At 37.2% G+C, this 21,794-nt stretch overlaps 1 protein-coding gene across 1 annotated transcript; it reads right to left on the minus strand.

Annotated features, from left to right (window-relative positions):
- Nucleotides 1-384: 384 nt before the first annotated feature.
- Nucleotides 385-19,777, minus strand: Wsb1 (WD repeat and SOCS box containing 1). The gene is made up of 9 exons (XM_015501153.2): nucleotides 19,435-19,777; nucleotides 11,703-11,871; nucleotides 10,388-10,656; nucleotides 8,473-8,604; nucleotides 6,388-6,488; nucleotides 3,966-4,138; nucleotides 3,229-3,342; nucleotides 2,201-2,308; nucleotides 385-1,123 (listed from the first exon to the last, which is right to left on the minus strand). Exons 1-9 carry the CDS (start codon nucleotides 19,472-19,474, stop codon nucleotides 964-966), a joined length of 1,266 nt encoding a protein of 421 aa, XP_015356639.1. The 5' UTR covers nucleotides 19,475-19,777; the 3' UTR covers nucleotides 385-963.
- Nucleotides 19,778-21,794: the final 2,017 nt, after the last annotated feature.

Consider the following 21,794-nt stretch of genomic DNA (forward strand, 5'->3'; position numbering starts at 1 on the left):
TTAATTAAAAAAAAAAACTCAACAAAAATATATAATCAAGCATTTTATATAATGCATACATTCTTATTATCTGCAGATAAGATAAATACCAGAAGGTAAAAGTAGATATTGCTTCTCTTTGGCAAGTCACCAATATTATCCTCTGCAGAAACACAGAACATTATTTAAAAAAAAAAAAAAAAAAAAGGTCTTAAAATAGTTGTCCCTTAATACAAACAAAATATCTACCAATAATACAGTAGAGGGATATTTCAAACTGACTAAAATGTATAATACTTTATAGCACAGGGGAGAGGTGGCAAGCTGTTTTTTACATTAAGGCTCACAGCAGTATTTAGGCAAGAAAATGATATGCTTTTAAGTTATATTCTGTTTTTTTCTTTCTTCTTCTTCTTTTTTAATAGTGTCACATTCAAACTCCTCCTCTCAGATACCATCCCTAAAGAAAACAAAATCCTTTTCCATACACAAAAACTGTTTCACTTGTAGGTCAGTCTGAAATACACATCCCTCCAACCAAATTCATTGTGTATGAGGCAATTCAGCCTCAATACTCAATATTTATCATGTAACTCAGTATCCCAAAATTAAAAAAACAAAAAAAAGCTTTCTACTTTACAGCAAAAATACTTTTGTAGCTCTATGGAAGCAATATATACAGGTCTGAACTAAAAATTAAAAAAGCAAAGGAAGGGTCCATTTAACACATAGCAGCTTATGTCTAAATATATACATGTATGTATATGTTTTCACAGTTAATCTTAAAAAATTTACATGTATGTTCAGAATTTCTCCTACAGTCTATAAATAATATTTTAGAAGCTCAAATTATGAAAATGTAGCACATAATGTATCAAATTAAATAATTCTTTCAAACCTTTAAAAACAGATATTTGAAGTCACTAAAGCTTGAGATTTGTAAAGTATATTCTGTCAATTTCTAGTACTAGGAAAGACAGTCATCTAAATACGATAGGAAAGAAACTCCAAAAGTTTGGAAGGAATTGGCAGCTCCTGGACTTCTTGGGTGGACATCACTCTTCGGATTGACATTCGACATAAATGTTGAAGGCTAGGAACTTGCCTTGGTGTAGCCCAAAAATATACACTTCCATCTTGTGTCCTAAACAGAAACAAACAAAAAAAGCATAAATTCAGTCACCCAAGTATAGCATATGTCCCTAGAGCTCAAACAACTACCATTTGAGGTTGTATATACTGAATCACAAATGACACCTTAAAACCTAATTAAGAACCAACCAATCATGTACTCAAATGACAAGGCAATAACTGTAGTATAAAAAGCATTTATGGGGCTGAGGTTGTGACTCAGTGGTAGAGCACTCACCTAGCACGTGCAAGGCCTACATAAAATTAATTAAGTAAAATAAAGGTATTGTTTCCAACTACAACTAAAAAATAAATAAATAAATAAATAAATATATATTAAAAAAGACATTTAGATCCAGGCACAGTGGCACACATCTGTAATCCCAGTGGCACGAGTGGCTCAGGCAGGAGAATCACCAGTTCAAAACCAGCCTCAGCAAGAGCAAGGTGCTAAGCAACTCAGTGAGGCCCTGTCTCTAAAAAAATACTAAAAAGAGCTGGTGAGGGGCTGGGGCTGAGGCTGAGTGGCAAAGTGCTTGCCTCCCATATGTGAGGCACTGGGTTCGATCCTCAGCACCACATAAAAATAAATAAAAAACAAACAATAAAAAAGATGAAAAACAAAAATATTAAAAAAATAAAAATATAAAGGGATGGTGATGTGGCTCAGTTGTCAGTGCCCCTGAGTTCAATCCCCAGTAACAAACAAAGCATTTACGGGAGATTTACTGACAACAAACTACTGGCTGTTCTACCTAAAAGCCACCTTAGCTTGCATCACCTCCACTTTTGTGGTACCGGCAATTGAACCCAGGGGCACTTTATCACTGGGCTTTATATCCATCCCTTTTTATTTTTTTGAGTCAAGGTCTCAGTTGCCGAGACTGGCCTCAATTTGCAATCCTCCTGCTTCAGCTTCCCCAGTCACTGGGATTACATACAGTGTGATGCTATGTCAACCCTTTTTTTTTTTTGGTGATACTGAGGCTCAAACCCAAGGCCTTACACATGCTACGCAAGTACTTTACCACAAAGAGTTACATAATCAGCTCTTATTTGCCTTTTTAAGAAAAGAGAAATACATATTTACCCAGCAGCTAAAACACTGCCATCAGTAGAAAAGGCACAGCAAAGACCATTGCTCAGAGGTGCGATCTGTACTGGATAATCCTCATCAATTCTCCAGAATCTCACCATTCTAGAAGGAAAATATGTTATGTAATGAGTATCTAGTAGAAAATTCAAGGTAAAAGAAAACTTAAAATTCAGAGAGAAATGTCATTGCTTCACATGTAACAAAACACATACACAAATCACACCAATGGGCAATAATAAAATATTTTATGACCTCTAAGAGTTGATGATCTTGATCGACTCCAAAGAGACTACACTGCATGGCTGCCTTCCCATCCCAGTATTGAGACTTGTAATGTTTACAACATCACAAGCTTTTCTCCTTACTTTCTCAGACTCTAAACATAATCAGAATCTGTTTTAATGCCTTTCCAAGTAAAGCCTTTTCACTCAGGTAGAGTTTGTCTAGAAATACAGCAGAGAACTACATTCAGAATCTGAGTAAACAGGAAAACAATGGTTGTTGGTAAGAACTCCTCTCGTTATGTTTGTTAACATTCTGCAAAGATAATGATTAGCTTTATGACATGCTGTGAAAAAACTACTCAAAGCTATATCCATGAACTCTACATTAATAAACCGTAAGAAAATGGAAAGGCTGTGACTAGTTTCTGCTTATCAATAAGTAGCATATCCTTTTCATGTGACATTTCATCTTCTAGCCTAAATAGCAGTGGATACAAATTATTGCTTTTACTATTTTACTTTAGAAATTTCCTTTTGCTTCACCCTTTATAAGATATTACTTTAAGGGAAAAAAAAAAACCTCTGTGAACTGAGCTAAAAGCTGATTAAAAATCTGCCTGGTTTGTCTCATCAAACAAGGAACAAGAAAGGCATGCATTATCATTAGTTTACATGGATACTGTTTATAGATAATATGACCAATATTCTTTTATGACTTGAGTGTTTTCATGAAGTAGATGAATGAAAGGAAATATTTAAGAAGTAATAAGAAAGTTAAGCTGTAATTCACACACTTACTTATCATCAGCAAGGCTTGCAATGTGCAGTCCATCATGACTAAAAGATACAGCTCGTACCCATCGGTCATTTGCTCCTCCAGCAAATATTGGAGTAGGTGGGGGAAACAGGTGCCTAAAGTCAAATACATGTTTTCAGTGGCTATCACAGAAACTTCAAGCAACAAAACTGCCAAGGTACAAAGTACATACAAGCTTTAAAGTAGCCTTAATAAATACAACTGAGAAGACTGAGTAGAGCTGATATAGCTGAATTAAATGAAAGAGAACCTGAAACAATTACTAATCTTTTTTTCCATAATATGGTTTAAAACACTACAATTAAAGCCCAACTTTGGTTCTGGCTATTTTTCCCTAACACAAAAACTCTAGGGGCTGGGGTTATAGTTCAGTTGGTAGAGTGCTTGCCTAGCAAGCACAAGGCCCTGGGTTCAATCCCCAGCAACACACACACACACACACACACACCAAAAAAAAAAAAACACTATAATTATCATTTCTACAGAGTTGGGTACTGTTAAATAGGAAGACCTATATCATGAGAGCCAAACTTATTTTGGGAATTTATATTTAAAGCTCTGCATTATTCAAAAAAGTTTAAACAGCAAAATTTTAATTTATGACAGACTAATTTTATATTTCATATATTAGCAATTCAAATTATTCACATTAACATTTTAAAAACTATAGTGATAACTACCAATGGACTACACACTAAATAGTTCATGCTCAACCTACCCAAATTCCATCAGAATGTCTCCCTTATGTGGATCCCAGATATATACTCGAGTATCATAAGATGCAGTAGCCAGTAATGCTCCATCAGGAGAAAAGTCACAAGCTACAACATCATGGTGATGTCCTTCTAGTTTCCGAATCATGGTATATTTATCCATATTCCAAAGGAAAACCTGCAATAAAAAGACAAATATTATAGCTTCATTCAGACACACAGAGGACAAAATGATACATCTTAAACTAAAACTGCTAAATTTAATTATATTAAACATTATAAATTATGAGTAATTTAAAGAATATGCTCAGTGTCATAGATTAAAAATCAATCTTTAAGTTAATTAAAGCAGACATGCAAAATTCTATTTCAAATGTTTCTGTTAAATGTTAATTAAAAAAATAAGCCTAAGCATAAAAATAAAGGCAATGCAATTTAACCACAAAGTTACTGAAATTCACTTATTTAAAAAATTAACTAAAATATACAGAAATAAATAGGGTTAAATACTACCAACCCTTTCTTTTATTTTTTTTTTCAGAAACTACCAAATTTTTAAAAAATATACAGACAGAAAACGTAAGGTTAACAAATTGTTACTCCATTGGCATCTCCCTTTGAGATAATCACTTGTTTACAATAGGCTTGGGTCACCAACGTGAGCCTAGGAAGAGAAACAGATACTGCAAGCAAAGAGAATTTTCACAGCCAAATGAAATTTCTTTGGCAAACAACAAGAATGTTAAACCACATTACAACATGAAAATGCTATTTTATGAAAATAATATAATTACAACAACTGTGTGAATTAAGATTTACCAATCTTACTTTTCCCAAACCGACTACTATCATTAGTCATTTTCAATATAAAACAGTTAAATTACTTAAGAACAAGTTCACATACACTTTAGATTTTAAACATCAGTAGTTAAGACTGTGCAGAATAGCTCTAAATTGGATTCTAATGTTTACTTCAGCTTGTCATATTAAGCATAAGTTTGGAGATTTTATAACATCCTAATAAGACAATCTCTCCTCCTTTTGGAGTAAAGCAATCCTTTTTACTACTTTTTTTCTGCACAGACAAAAGACATTACTCCAAAGGAAAGTAAGTACAATTTTAAATTGCATTAAATACTTAAGGTATCTCTAGCATCTTAAAGAATTCCAAAAAAATAGAGAAACCATCCAAAAGCCAATTACTTTACATTAAATTGGTTTCACTTGTCAGACTCCTCTTTTCACCATACTGGAAGATCAATTTACTCAAAGGAGTCGGTAAATTTCACTGTGGGGAAGATTACTTTAAAAAAGAAAAAAAAAAAAAAAGAAAGAAAGAAAAGCAGAAAGTGGACATCGACCAGCACCTGTGTACGTACAGTACACCTTGCAGCCGAATGCAAGGTTACTTCATCCTATGGTAAAGGTCGCCCCCAGCCCGGTAGCCAGAGATGCCACTCTTTCTGCCCAGCTAACACCATTGTGCGCCTGTGTGTGAGTGGTGCCAGCATAACCTCAATCACACCAATATTGCTGCCACCACCTGTGACAGGGAAAGCAAGAAGCATATGGAAAACACACAGCCTAAAATAGCAATGTAAACATCTAGCTTTGTTCTTCTATGATTTTTAAAAGAACTGTGCATTTTGTTCTAATTTGCAACTATCATTTTAACAAATCTCTTGGCTAATAAAAACGCATTTTAACTAGCCTCCAGCCCCCCATTAATTCAGAGTCTACTGATTTCGTCACATGTATTTGGACTTCAACCATTTCATAAATATAGCTATTAAGATCTCTTTAGCTATACTAACTCAGAGGTGGTGGTAAACAACTAGAACAGATCATTATAAAGAAGCATACCCTTCTGAAGAGTCATGTAACTTAAAACTGTCTATAGATATGCTACATAAGACAGACAATATCAAATTGCTTCTATAATTCACTAGAGGATTGTTTTTATTTGAGTGCTGTTTTTATTATTATTTTTTTCGTTATTATGTTTTTTAAGTAACTTTTTTTTTCAGTTAAATGTCCAGGACCAGCTGGGACTCAAAACTTTAAAAACAGCAAACTGGACAAAAAAATAGAACAACAGAGAAGAAAATTATTAGCAAGAGAATGCCTTAAGATATGGACTAGCTCTCTTCTATAGCATAAAAACTTTCCTAAATCTTAAGAAAAATAAACTTGACATACCCCTCATTTCATAAATATCTCTAAGAGCAATCCAACTTCTCACTTCACAATAATTAACTTTTAAAACTTTAATTTAACTTCCTTCAAATTCTCCCCATGATGAAATAAAATATTGAAGATATTCATGACACCGAGCACAGACTTAACAGCTTACTTAGATTTAAAATGATTATGCACACATTATTATAATCCAATTCACAATGAATGTACAAGAACTTTGACACATACTGCTTTACTGGCTCCAACTGAACACAGCAAAGAAGAGTCAGGAGAGAATGCACAGCTGTACACCCAGTTCTGATGTCCTCTCAATACTTTCATCATGTTTCCTGAACAAAAAGAAGTATCTATGTCAACCCTAGAATGCACTTCAAATGAACAGCATTTCAAAAATGGCAGTAAATCACAGTATCACAAACTTGTACAGCTGAAAGCAATGTATACATAACAGAAGTTAGTAATATATACTGTCACTTATTTTTATAAATTAAATTTTACTAAAGTATAATCTTGCACATTTGTTTATGTTGTGCTATTGAGATAGGAATTCAGAATGAAGAGAGAAAAATACTGACTCTCACAAGCCACTAAGATGCAGAAAGCTGTTACATATCTTAAGCAACAGATGGCCCATGCCAGGCAAGTGCAGGGAAAACTGGCACGAAATTGGGCACCCTAGCTCCACCTCCAGCCTGGCCCCTGACACATCCCTTCTGTAAATATTGGAACCCCAGCAAAAGGCAGGGCTTCTCTCTCAAAATAGCCCACATTCTCCCTTCAATTTATAACTACCTTCCTAAATAAACTGTCTGTCTCATGCTGAAATTCTTTTTCTGTCACATATGCCAAGAACCCTGGTGGTCCCGAGTTGAATTCCCCCTCTTCTCTGAGAACTACTAGGACCCTTCTCCAGAGACATCTCTCCTCCTGTTACATTACTACAGCAGAGACAGCATGATCCACAAACCAAAAATATTTACTGTCCAATCCTTTAATGTCTGTGGCCCTTCATCTGTAAAATAAAATTCTTTTAGTCCAGTTTCCCTGTTCTACAAATGAAAGGATTGAACACACCAAGTTTAAAAGACATCTTCAAAATGCCTTTCATCCCTTTATTTTGAATAACCTACATTCCACTCCAAAGTCCTTGCTTATATTATACCTGCAGCACACAGCTATATGGTCATATAGTTTTATTTCTGTTCCTCAACAGCTGAGCAATTAGAATTGATAAAATGCAGGAGGTACTTCATGATATGGTAATGTCAGCGTATTTTATCATGGAATGGTTACTATCCATCAGCTGGAGTGGCTCTAAATCTGAGGGGTTTGTTTCCTACTACATTCTCAATTTAAACTCTATTATTCTTAGGTAAGTTTGTCACTTCCCGCCTGAATCTGTTAAGAGCACCAGCAGATTCTATTAAAATAAAAGTTTTTTGTTTGTTTGTTTAAAATGTATTTTCATGGGCTGAGGATGTACTCAGTGCAAGAGTGTCTGCCTAGCAAGTAAGAGGCCCTGGGTTCAACCCCCAGCACCACACAAAACCATGTGTACTCATGCTGAAATTATGGGGCTAAGAAGAGGTAGCCACTCCAAAACTTTGTAGGCATCACAAATACAAGCTTTAGAAAATGCTGGGTACTTGACACCACATACCTTTTTATTATGTTTGAGGATAAAATATTTTGACTTTTTAATAAAATAATTTTTTTAAAATAGTTTTTTAAGTTGTCAATGGACCTTCATTTTGTTTATTTATATGCAGTGCTGAGAACTGAACTCAGGACCTCACACATGCTAGACAAGGGCTCTACCACTGAGCCACAACCCCAGCTCATAATTTCTTTCTTATCCTATGCTTTATTTAGTGTTATAAATTCTGGTATGTAAATCATGTTCTAATCTGAATTTTTTTTAGATTATTAAATTTGTTGCTTCATGGTCTACTTTTCACTAAGCAATGTAGAATATTAATAACCCTCCCTGAAATAAAAGGAAATAACTAACACAGACCTGTTATGTATAACCCTAAAATGATCCAGATTTTGTCTTCAAAATAGTTGATATAGATCTGTGTGGTTAGTTTCTAAATAGTATCAGAGTATTCACTTATCGTAACTGCTGGCTCCTATTCTGGCTCACATTTATGTTTCTTTGATGTTTACAGGAAAGAGACCAAAGAGTAAATAGAGAAAAGGAAACTTTGATCAGATAGCATTTTTAAAGCTGAATGCCCCCAATGTTCCCAATATCTTTCAATAGCAATATCAAAACACTATCATTTTTCATATCCTGAAATAAAGACATACCATCATCTTTCAGGTCCCACACTCGAAGAGTTTTATCTCTTGAAGCTGACACTAGGATCAAGCTCCCATCTGGAGCAAAAGTTAAATCTCTGACCACTTCAGTATGGTCTACCAAATTAAGGAGGAGTTTTCCTAAATGTGATGGGAGGGAAAAAAAGACAATATTAATACATTTTATCAGCTTCCACTTTTGAAAAACAGGTTGCTAACTACTTTGAAAATATGAATAGAAATTCTTGAGACATCTCCTTGGTTTACCAAGTATTAAATATTTATTTGTTAGTACTATTATTGTTACCTGTAAGAAATAGCTACTTATAGTGTTTCAAAATGGATCATTCTCAGGATAATCAAGCCAAACTTTATTAGAATAATTAAAAGGGAATTCCCAAAATCTAAGCAAATTTCTGGATCAAGTTAATTTAATAAAAAGGAAGGTCTCTGCAGGTAGCCATGGTGGCACACCCTTGTAATTCCAGCTAATTTGGGAAGCTGAGGCAAGAAAAATCATAAATTTCAGGCCAGGGCTGGGGATATAGCTCAGCTGGTAGACTGCTTGCCTTGCATGCTCAAGGCCCTGGGTTCAATCCCCAGCACTACCAAAAAAGAAAAACCACAAGACAAATTTGAGGCCAGCCTTGGCAACTTCCCTGTCTCCCTAATAATAATAAAAAGGACCAAGGAACTGAAGATGTAGCTCAGTGAGAGTGCGCTCTGGGCTTAATCACCAGTAGTGGGGGTGGGGTGGGGGTAGAGACCAGACAAAATATTATCATCACTTTGTAAATCTTTGTATAATTTTTTTAAAATTTTTTATTATTTATTTTATAGTTGTAATTGGAGACCTTTATTTTATTTATTTATATGTGGTGCTAAGGATCAAACCCAGGGCCTCACATGTCCTAGGCGAGCACTCTATTGCTGAGCCACAACCCCAGCACTGTATGGTATAATTTTAAAATACAAAATCACTTTTCCTTTGTTTGTATTTGTTTGCCTTTTGATTACTAATGGACTATCAAACTCTCCAAAAGATATATTATTCCACAATCTTAATTTTAGAACACAGTGGGAAAATGTATTTTACTTATCTATTCTTGTTAATGGTTTTGTTTTCTAGAATTTCTAGAAAATCTATGTGCTTACTTACACTGAATTTTTTTCAATAACTCAAATTTTGTTTCATTATCCCCATTCAATGTTAGAATCACTTGCTGTGTTCCAAGATATGCCCTGCTTTAATCTGCATTTTTAAATTCTTTTACATTCCTGAGCACATAATATATTCCAGAAACTGTTCTAGGTAATGAACAAAACATTTCTTTTTAATTGTCCAAAGAACTTAACTTCTCAACCTACCTGCTTAGACTTTAGATAAACAGTCACTAAAACTTTTCAAGGGTTAGATAATGATTGTTAAAACCTGATTTGCCTTGAAAGCTTCTAAACTGTCATTGAGAAAGTATGTAAGAAAACACCTTGCTATTTGAGTCATGAACTAAATTACTAGTATATAAATGATAATTAACTAAACACTCCCTAGACATGTCCTTTCTATTGTAATATTCTCTCTCTTTTTTTTTTTTTTTTGTGGTGCTAGGGCCTTGTGCATGTGAAGCAAACACTCTACCAACTGAGCTATATCCCCAGCCCCCTATTGCAATATTCTCTGAGGAATTATGGACCAATGTGAACTCCACAGTTTTCCTAAATTAAAACCATGAGCTGAGGATGCTATTCAGGGCAATTATAAAATACTCATAACATAAATTCTTGCTTATTAATGCCTCTGAGTAGTGCCCTGCATCATAAAATAATCAAGTTTGCTTTTAAAACTATGGATCCAAAAAAATTAAAAAATTTAAAAAAAGATAGCACATCACACACACACAAAAAAAACACTATGAATCCATACCTGTATATACATCCCATATTTTGATACGACCATTGTTTAATCCTGTTGCAAGGAGTAGCTGATCTTGTCCAAATGTGAATCGATGCCATTCTATATTTACACAGCGGCTCTGTTTTTCTGGAACTGAAGACCCAAAAGCAAGACTCCAGACTATATCTCCACAGTCTATAATATGTTCACGAGGCTTATTTTTCTGACCACCATCACTATTTTGTCTTGGCAATCTTAAACTGCTTGAATTAGTAACATTCTTGGTGCCATGCAAGAGACTGAAGGAAAAGCCAGAATAAAACTGAATTATTATTTACTCCAACCTCCCATAGATATCAATTATAAGTGTTTGTTAAAATAACTTCAATATTGACTATACTGATAATGATTCACAACAGAATCCTATACATAGGAAGAGGGAAAGTTGTTATTTGAACTACAAGGGAATGACTGAGTAAATTCAGATCATTAATATAAATGCTCAGTGGCTAAGGAAAAGTTCAATAATAAAGCAATTTATAACTCATTTGCCTCCCAAATTTTCCTCAAAACCGCTATCTCAACTGGGACTCCCTTAACCTAATAGCAGAAGTATAAACAAACAAAAAAATTCAAGTAATTTAACCCATTAAGTTCCAAGTTTTCCATTATGTGACTATTTTAACAAAAGTGACACAGGTACATTAACAGAGTTTGAAAACTGTAATCTAGAGAAAATATATCCTATATATATAGTTCACATATATTTTTTTTAAATGCTCTAATCTTTCACCTAGTATTTTTCTCAAAAGGGTAGAACACTAAAAACATTATTTCAAAAGTTATCATAAGTGGTACATGTTGCACAACTTAAGTTTTTAATAGGTATTCCATACCTGCGACAATGGAACTTAAGATATTATTAAGTCAATATTAGAAAACTACCTTAGCAAAACCCAAACACCTCAAACCATAATCATCAGTTTCCCATTCCTTTAGGCTTAAAGTAATATGTAATAAGGGTATTAATGAATGTAACCATGATGGCTTATTAGACCCAAAAGGCAGGAAAAGATCAAATTTAGTATGATAGTTAAAAAAAAATTTTTTTCAACAAATATACAAACACAAGCCCAACAGAGGTATCATAAGTACATTTAAAAGTAAAGACATAAATATTCTACAATGTATAACTAAGGCCAGACAATTCTTCACATAGCCTAAGATTAAAACACATTTATAACACTGTCTATAAAAAATATCAATAAATATCAAAAAATATCAAAATGTTTTTATTACTCTACATTAAGAGAGAAAAGATACAAAAAAGAAAAAAGAATCTTACAAGTTTTTAAGGCTCTGGGACCACGGAACAAGCTTTACTGTACGATGTCCTTGTGACCAAGCAAAATATGAACCATCTGGAGCAAAAGCAACAGTCCAATTTTCACGACCACATTTCTTGTCAAAAGGAGCTGCTGGAGCTAAAAGTTCACCTATAGTACGGGATCTCACTAAAAAGAAAGAACATAAGATGTCATTTATGATCAACAATGAATTTGAGTCTACTTTCACATGACTTTGGGATTCACTGATTTTTTTTTCCCCCCTTTGGTGCTGGGGATTGAACCCAGGGCCTTGTGCATGCAAGACAAGCACATCACCTGAGCTATATCCCCAGCCCTTCTTTTTCTTTTAGACAGGCATAGGGAAATTTGCTGTTCACCCACCAAGCAGAAGTATTTTTCAGTGTGAAATCCCCTTAAAAATAACTATTGTTCAGTTTTGATAAAGTGATTGTCCTAAAATTTCCCAGTGCCAGGTTTCCCCCCGCACTCCAGAAAGTTTCAACGAAGCCATGCGCAATGGTACATGCCTGTCACCTATAAACTTTGGAAGGCTGAGCAAAGAAAATCACAAATTCAAGGCCAGCCTGGAACAACCCAGGAAGACTCTGTCTCAAATCAATCAATCAATCAATAAAAATACTGAGGGTATAGCTCAGTGGGAGAGTACCCCTGGGTTCAATATCTGACACTACAAAAAAAATTTTTTTTTCCAATGAAAGTAACTGATCAAGTAATAATGTAGTGATCAATTCAGGCTAGCGATTACTTAAGATCTCAATTTTATATTGTATTTTGATTTCATCAAGTTACTAACATTTAAATCGCAAAATATTATTAAAAGTTACTTTACAAGATAAATATCTTCCAAATTATGTTTTCTAGCATTCAAGAACCACAAATTGCCAGGGGTGATGGTGTATGCCTGTAATCCCAGAGGCTCAGAAGGCTGAGGCAGGAGGATTACAAGCTCAATGCCAGCCTCAGAAATTTAGTGAGGCCCTAAGCAACTCTAAATAAAATATAAAAAAGGGCTGGGGATGTAGCTCAGGGGTAGAGCCTAGCATGTGGGGGAGGAGGCATTATATACACTAGTGATTCTCAAATAGTGATCCTCAAGAAACTTCCTAATGGGCCTCAAAGTGACATAAAAATGTTATTGTTTTGGTTTTTAAATAGAGGTGAGCCAGGCACGGTAGTCCCACAGCTCGGGAGGCTGAGACAGGAGGATCAAGTTCAAAACCATGGACTGGGGTTGTGACTCGGCGGTAGAGCGCTCGCCTTGCACGTGTGAGACCCTGGGTTCGATCCTCAGCACCACATAAAAATAAATAAGTGAAATAAAAGTACTGTGTCCAACTACAACTAAAAAATAAATATTTTTTAAAAAAGAGTTCAAAACCAGCCTCAGCAAAAGCATAAGGCCCTAAGCAACTCAGTGAGACTCAGTCTCTAAATCAAATACAAAATAGGACTGAGGATGTGGTCAAGTGCCCAAGTTCAATCCCCAGTACCAAAACAAAATACACACACACAAAAAAAAAAAACACACACACACACAAAAGCGAAAAATTTTATACATTTTTAATTTCGTTAACATTACTTAAGTTTTGCATATGTAACAGAAGCTGGCATCCAAGGATAATATCACTTCCACATTTAACAAAAAGGCAGATAAACATGATTCTATTGCAGTGTATTCATGCAAACTCAGCTGAAATTTCCTCAATTTTGGAAAAGGACTTTCTTTCTTGGCATGATACCAATACTGTATTGGATTTGTCTTGTTTCCAAATTTTACCATTTTTCCTGTTTTCTTATAGGCTGGTTGTCTGGTCAACTCTACAGCATACTGCAATGTGTTTTTATATGATTTTGGCTTAAACATTCCAACAGCTGAACTTTAATATAATCTTATATACTGCAGATCAACTAAACACCACTTATAGCTGTGTATTATGGCACACACCTATAATTCCAGCCACTCAAGAGGGCTGAGGCCAACCTCAGCAATTTAGCAAAACCCTTCCTCAAAAAACAACAACAAAAACAAAACACAAAGACTGGGGACATAGCTTGGTAATAAAGCGCCCCCAATCAATCCCCAGCACCAAAACCACTAATACTCCTGTAGTTAGAACAGATACATGTGCACAAATGTTCAGTGGCACTTCCAATCTGAATGTGTGCTTCATCAATAGCTAGTATAGCACCTGACATAGGAGTTCAGTAAATATTTACTGAACAAATATGAAAGCACATGTATAAACTCTGGTTCTTAAGTGATTTAAATGTTCCCTGCCCAATTTCCTAGATACATTAACAAATCAGTAGGATTATTCTATTTTTGTTGTAGCGAGATTATCAGAAATTTTTTCTTTTTCTTTCTTCCTTTTTTTTTTCTTTTGAAACCAAGGGTACTTAAACCACACCCCCAGTCCTTTTTAATTTTTTTATTTTAAGACAGGGTCTCACTAAGTTGCTGTGGATGGCTTTTAACTAGAGATTTCTCCTGCCTTGAGGCCCTCTGGAGTTGCTGGAATAGGGGCGTGTGCCTCCAAGTCTGGCAGAAATGTTTCTTTTTCTTTTTAAATATTTTTAAATTTATTGATGGACTTTTTATTTATTTGTTTATATGTGGTGCTGAGAATTGAACCCAGTGCCCGACACATGCTAGGTGCATGCTCTACGTCCGAGCCACAACCTCAGCCCCCTCAGGTGTGGTTTAATCAAGGTAATGAAGCCCCCCACTTACTCCATCTGTATTTATAGAGCATAAGATGACATTAATTATACTGGCAGTCACTGGACCTTCTTAATAGAAAATTCACATAGTGGTAATACTCAGACGTTTGCAGAAAGATTTTTTAAATACACAAATGACTTTAGGAAGGGCATGCTGTTCCAGGTTTTCTTATATTTTTCTAAGCTCATAGTCTTACATGGTCATTTCACTAGGTCCTTTCTTTACATGCCTGACCTCTGAATTTGCAATTTCTGCCTAATTTTTTTTTTTAAATCAACTTTCTGTGTAACCAAACCAATCTTTTAAAATCCATACATTTTAGGAGAAAAAAGCCAACTTTACAAATAAGGGATGCAAGTTTTAAAATTCAACTGAAAATATGGAATCATTATCTTTAAAAGAGAAAGTCCCCAGTTAAACTAAATTTCCCACACAAGATTCATTTTTTTAGGGCTGGGGATGTGGCTCAAGCGGTAGCGTGCTCGCCTGGCATGCGTGCGGCCCGGGTTCGATCCTCAGCACCACATACAAACAAAGATGTTGTGTCTGCCAAAAACTAAAAAATAAATATTAAAAAAATTCTCTCTCTCTTAAAAAAAAAAAGATTCATTTTTTTAGGCCATGTTTTAAAGTCATTTTATTTTTTTTCTTTTGGCCATAATCATGAACTCCATTGTATAAAGAATGGTAGTAGAGTGTGGGGTGCACAGCTGTGATCCTAACACCTTGGGAGTCTGAGGCAGGAGGATCACAAGTTCAAAGCCAGCCTCAGCAACTTGGCAAAATCTTGTCTCAAAATAAAAAATAGGGCTGGGGCTGTAGCTCAGTGGTATAGCGCCGCTTCGCATGTGTGAGGCACTGGGTTCAATCCTCAGCACCACATAAAAATAAAGATATGGTGTCACCTACAACTAAAAAATTTTTTTAAATAAATAAAATTTTAAAAAGACTGAACATGTGGCTCAGTGGTTAAATACCCCTGGGTACAATCCCTGCTACACACACACACACACACACACACAAAAAAAAAAGAATGAAAGAAAGAAAAAATTAAAAAAAAAAAAGATAAAAAGTGGTAATAAATTGAAAAATGGAAAAAATGGCTCAAATAGTAAATCCCATGAAATAATAAGCTAATTTATTCTCAAACATACAGAAACTCAAGAAATTGTGCCATTATAAAAACTGCCACCATACATGAGATTTCATAAGGCTGAGGCAGGAGGATTCCAAGTTCAAGGCCAGCCTGAACAACTAAGGGAGATCCTATCTTAAAACAAAAAGACTGGGGATGTATCTCAGGGGTAAAGCACCCACCCTGAGTTGGATCCTCAGTATCCACCAACCCACAAAACTGTCAAATAAATGTGTGACACTGTAAAATAATACTTCATTTCTTGCCAATTAAGAGATATATAAAATGATCTCTGCACTTTAATCAAATAATTTAAGCACTTAGATAGTTAACCAGTACAATATTATAAACCTATTACAAGGTTCATACTAAAGTGCACTGGGAAAAAATTTGTATTGCCTGGAACTGTTTAATGTTGGCATCCTAAGAAACATCATTAAAAAAAATTTTTTTTTTAGTTGTAGATGGACACAAAATGCCTTTATTTAATTTTATTTATTTATTTATTTGATGCTGAGAATCAGACCCGGTGTCTCATGACTGCTAGGCAAGAGCTCTACCACTGAACTACAACCTCAGCCTGAATAATATCATTTAATGACCTTGTATATGGGAAAAGCTGCATGCTATGAATAATCCACCATAAGACAGAACCCTACATTAGTAATATCTGTAGAGTAGTAACATATGAGTCACCACTGAACCAAGCAAACCAGATATAGCTCCTTCTTCACATTCCTCCCTACAATTTCATAACCAAAAAGGGAAGATCTGTGGTAATACCTTGTGAAAGATGGCAGCAGCTCAAGGCAGTTAAGCCCCAGTCATACAGAATTCTTCAATCATTCATGGAATTTTGCCTCTACTTTCGGTATGTACTTAAGAAGCCAAACTTGGTATAGCTACAATTAGTACCCCAGAAGCCAAAAATACAGTGGTATATGCCTGTTATCCTAGCCACTCACGAGACTGAGGCAGAAAGATCACAAATTTGAGACCAGACTCAGCAATTTAGCAATACCCTGTTTCAAAATAAAAAAATAAATAAATAAAGGGCTGGAGATGTAGCTCAGTGGGAAGACACCCTGGGTTCAATCACTAGTACCACCAAAAAAAAAAAAAAAAAAACAAGGAAGCTTCGAATTTTATTCACAGATATAAAACTACACAGGGCTGGGGTTATGGCTCAGTGGTAGAATGCTTGCCTAGTGTGTGTGAGGCACTGGGCTCGATCCTCAGGACCCACATAAAAATAATGAAAAATAAAGGTATTGTGTCCATCTACAACAACAAAAAAAAATATTTAACCTTGTATCCAAATGATACTTCAAAAAAGGAAGAAAAAAGTCAGGAACAGTACCACATGCCTGTAATCCCAGCTACTGAGGAGACTGAGGCAGGAAGATGGCAAGTGCCTTGGCAACTTAGTAACACCCTGTCTCAAAATTTAAAAATAAATGAAAGGGTTGGAGGTATTGCTCAGTGGTAGAGTGCCACTGGGTTCAGTCCTCAGTACTGTAAAAACCAAAAAACAAGCAACTAGGGTTTTTTTAAAGCTTAGAAAAGTCTAAAATTCTAGATATTTGGCACAAAGCTAGTAGGAACTTTTTGAGACACAAAAATGCAAAAGGAAAAAAAAAGTTTAATTAATAAGGGCTACTTAAAGCTGGGGTTGTAGCTCAGTGGCGCTGGTCAGCACCACATAAAAAATAAATAATTTTTCAAAAAGGGGGGGCTACTTAAGCCAGGCATAGTGGCTCAGGCCTGTAACCCCAGCAGCTCCAGAGGATGAAGCAGAAGAATCACAAGTTCAAGGCCAGCCTCAGCAACTTAGTGAGACCCTGTCTCAAAATATAAAAATAAAAAAAGCTGGGAATGTGACTCAGTGGTAAAGCACCCCTGGGTTCAATCCTCAGTTCGGCTCCCCCCAAAAAAGTGCTACTTAATGGATGGTTCTACTTATGCAGATATGCTAAGCAGCTGTCTTCATTCCTTAGGAAAGAGAAAAGTTTTAAAAATGGACTATAAAGATGATGTAAAATACATAAATATGAAAGGCAGATCACTCATGTGTCGTATTATGGTGAAGCAGAGGGGGAAGAAAACCACAGAACTGATTATAAGAATTTTTCAGGTCAAAACATACTTATTATAGTCTTAACATACAGTTTAAATTAAAACAGGGCAAAAATTTAGTGTTTTCAATATCTTCAAGTTATTAAAAACCAGGGTTAAAATCACCTCCCAATCAGCCATTCAACCTTATTATCCCCCTAAGAGAACAAAAAGTTCAAAATTCTATAATAGGATTCTTTTGATATAGAAATTTACAGACACAAAGGATAGCTAAAGGACATTTTAGCTACTTGAGCTTCTCTCCTTCTCTAGAAATAACTCCTCCAAGTATTTTGTAAAGAAGTACACTTACTTCAAGAGCAGGAAATGCAAAGACTCTCTGCTCAGTGGCCACTGCCAATTTTTATTAACACTGTAAAGTAAGTTCAGTGTCTACTAAGCATTTCAGTCAATGTAAGGCAACCAAACAGCCACAAAAGTTGTTTCATGTATTTTAAGAGAACTTAAATAATGTTAAATACTTTAAAGGAAGCCACTAGGTAGGTCTGGACCACAACCTTCAATACCCATTTCCCCCGGCTTCAGCTTGGCAGTGAGATAGTAGGGACAAAGGGTAAATGCATTCCTCAGCCTTGGTTTACAGCCTGACAGCCATTAAAAGATTCCATCTTAACTCAGTTTGTGCATTTGTCTACACTCAAAGAGTGCAAAGTGTATCAGCCATGGTGCTTTCACTTAATTCATTCTTATCACAGGGCAAAGACGCTTCCAATTAACATTCCTAAACCCCTACCCCTACAAGTAACCAATAAAACTAGTTCCTTTCTTTTGTTCTAGTGAGCCACAGCCTGACACTTTCTGGTCAGAGCTGTACCTCCCTTCCCAACAAGAGTCCCTAATAAAGGCTTTTTTTTTTTTTTTTTTTTTTTTGCCTAATAAAGGCTTTGCCTGTATATTCGTACTAGCGGGACTCGATTTTATTTCTATGATCAAGTCAAAATTCCCAGTGTTCAGCATCAGCAGGGCCATTAGGCTAGTTTTTAGAAAGCCTTTCCAGACTTTGCTCTTCTGTTCAATAGTCTTTCTTCCGTCACTCCACTCCACTCTGCTTCTCCCATATGTATTTGAAAGATAATTCTGAAAAAGTCTCCTGCATCGCTTTCGTTAAGATCACATCACTTTTTAAAATATTGCGTTCTCCAGGCTGTTGGCACCTCTTCAGGCACCTTTCTCATTAAAGAGCAGTTGGCATATAGAATCCTCTCCCTTTCACTGCAGGTCAGAACATACAAGTTTACTTTTTTCCCCCATCGTGAACCTAAGAGTTCCTGAAACGCCATCAACCCATGAGATTAACGTTCCCCTGACCATTTGATGCTCAAGCCCTGAGCCCTGAGCCTCCCAGTTAAGTGACCTGCGCCAATTTCGATGAACAAACTGGGGTCCCGGAGGTGAGTTCCCGCCTGAGTCACACAATAAGCCGGAGTTCTGCTCGAGGTTTGCCCGGGGCTCACCCGCACGCGCCCAGGCTCCGCTCCACAGTCCAGCCCCTCCGCGCCCGCTCAGCAGGCGCCACATCTATGCCAGGTCCCATTTGCCCCTCGGCGATCACCCACCCGCGAGGCCACTTCCTCCTCTTCGCTCAAGAGCTTGTCCCCAGCTAGCTCACTCGAGCTCTTCCCTCGGACTCTGAGTCGCTTCCTCTGAAACCTCCTTTGGAGATTCCCTACTTCTCCTCAGCTCCCGCGCACGCACGCACCGTCCCATTCCTCACCGATCTCTTTCTCGTTGACCCTCGGGGGAAAGCTGGCCATCTATGGGGAACCGTCTGATTCCGGGGATACGATGCAGATGCAACGACAGAGAAGGGAAAGGCGAACGCTGAGGGGCGTGATGCGAGCTCGTTCCCTCCCGAGTCCGGGAACTGAGGGGTGGAGCGGGGGCGGCCGCTTCGGCTTCTGCTGGCTGCCCCGGGAAAGCACCGGAAGGCTCGGACCAAACTACGGAGTCTAACAGAGACAAAAGACCCTTGTGCTCTGGCTCCCGCCTACAGATGATAACAGTAACCTCGACGCGGTCGCCGCAAACGAGACACTGAGACAAGATGGCGGGCGGCACGGGTGATATCTGGGAGGCGGGGGCGTGGTCCGGCGACGTCAGCGCCATCGGCTCCTCCTCCAGACGCACGGGACGTGACGGCCCGGGCCTGGAGCGCGCGGGCGTTGTCTGGAGCCGAGGTGTAGGGTGGGGTCGGAAGAGTGCGGAGGCGGAGGAGCAGAAAGCTGAAAAGTGTCCTCCCGACTGGCTCTAACCTGCCATTTATAAGTCGACGTGCCTTTGGAAAAGGCAAGCCAATTGTGTAATTCATATTAACCCGCAGCTTAAAGATTGCTTGGAATTTAATCTGGCTGAGCCGAAAGAACAAAAAAAAGACATTTAAAATTTTTAATTCAATTTTGCAACCTCTCTAACCCGCCATGTGCTGGGGAACTGGAGGTTGCATTGATGAAAGAGGATGAGAATTCACTTGTTTGTGCTCAACCTGTCCCGCTCCGACTGTGCTGATCTGAGCCAACCGGTTTTGGAAGGTCCGAGGTGGCAGGGAGTAGGGAACCGGGAAGAGATTGCGCCTCACTGCGGGCCCTCGCTGGGCTGCCTTTGTTTGACCAGCCCCGGTAGTCAGGCCTGCAGCAGAGCTGGTGGTCAGAGTCACTGCCGCTGGCCAAGGCAGAGCACTCTTTCTGGGCCTCTGAGAGTTATCTAATGAATACCACATCAGAGCTGATAAAGGTGTCTACTAGATACCAAGCTTTTTCCGGTTTATGGTGACATATTTGCATTTTGATGACCCTAGTGCGTACTCAAAACCTTTTTTCCAAAGGAGGGCATATAAGGCTGGGAATTTCAAATATGCGGCAGATAATCTTGGGAGAAGGAGTTGTATAGCCTAACTCCTTTGAGACATCGCAAATGACAACATGTAGTACAAGTCTACTTGTTCTTTGTGTGAGTGTATAATTCTTCAAATAGTGAGATGTTTAATTTCACTACCTTACCCCATCCCACCCCTTACTGGGAGTAGAACCCAGGGACCCAGGGCAACTTTACCCCTGAACTGCATCCCCAACCCTTTTTAATTTTATTTTGAAACATGAGCTCAAGAAATTGCCCAGGCTGGCCTAGAAATTGTGATCCTTCTGCCTCAGCCTCCAGAGTAGATGATATTACAGGAGAGTGCCATCAGGCTCTGTGTGTGTGTGTGTGTGTGTGTGTGTGTGTGAGAGAGAGAGAGAGAGAGAGAGAAAGAGAGAGAGAGAGAGAGAGAGACTTTGTTATCTTCAGTCAACACATTTATTGAGACCTTATTCTGGAGCTAGTTTCTCTAGGTTATTCAGAGTAGAACAAAAGAAAAAAATTAATGCAGTCCCAATTAAGAATTTTAACCTATTTACTTGTCCTGTACCATACAAGTTCATGGAAAATACCAACTCTCAAGTTTCTAGTAGTGAATTATTTTGATGACTTTTTTACAGTTAATTCCCACTTTACTTGCCAGAATACTTCCTGACCATTTGCTCAACCAGCTAAGTACCAGAGTGCAATGAAAAACAATTTTATGATTTGTATACTCATTGGTGAGAATATCTAACATTTTGGGGGTGTCTGTGTTACATGTTAGGCACTCTGCCACAAAAGTGCTTTTATGGATTAATCCATTTAATGCTCCCAACCGTAAGAATAATATATTATTGGTCATATTCACATTTCATAGACACTAAATTGAGAACTGTTAAAAAACTAGTGACAGATGCTAGATTTGAGCCCAGACTTGTGTAACTGCCCTTCTTGCATGCTACCTTATTTCTCATCAATGAAATCTTTTTTTTTAAATATTTATTTAGTTAGTTAGTTAGTTTTTAGCGGACACAACATCTTTATTTGTATGTGGCTGAGGATCGAACCCAGGCTGCACACATGCCAGGCGAGCGCGCTACCACTTGAGCCACATTCCCAGCCCCTCATCAATGAAATCTAATCTGAAAAGCAAACATATATTTGGCCTTTCATTTCTGTTTGTTATTTTAATGTCATGTTGGGGTTCTTCATAGTTCTGTCCTTGGCTCACAACTTCTC

Source organism: Marmota marmota, unplaced genomic scaffold, assembly GCF_001458135.2.
Source record: "Marmota marmota marmota unplaced genomic scaffold, marMar, whole genome shotgun sequence".
Classification (NCBI taxonomy): Eukaryota; Metazoa; Chordata; class Mammalia; order Rodentia; family Sciuridae; genus Marmota; species Marmota marmota.

What these genes read in the sequence shown, in the direction of transcription:
- Wsb1 (XM_015501153.2), bottom strand. Translation starts at nt 19,474, where the DNA reads ATGGCCAGCTTTCCCCCGAGGGTCAACGAGAAAGAGATCG. An exon ending in TCCCAGAGCCTTAAAAACTT is followed by an intron (nt 10,657 to 11,702) that starts GTAAGATTCTTT and finishes CTTTTCCTTCAG; the next exon opens with TCTCTTGCATGGCACCAAGA. An exon ending in GACATTCTGATGGAATTTGG is followed by an intron (nt 3,343 to 3,965) that starts GTAGGTTGAGCA and finishes ATTTGACTTTAG; the next exon opens with GCACCTGTTTCCCCCACCTA.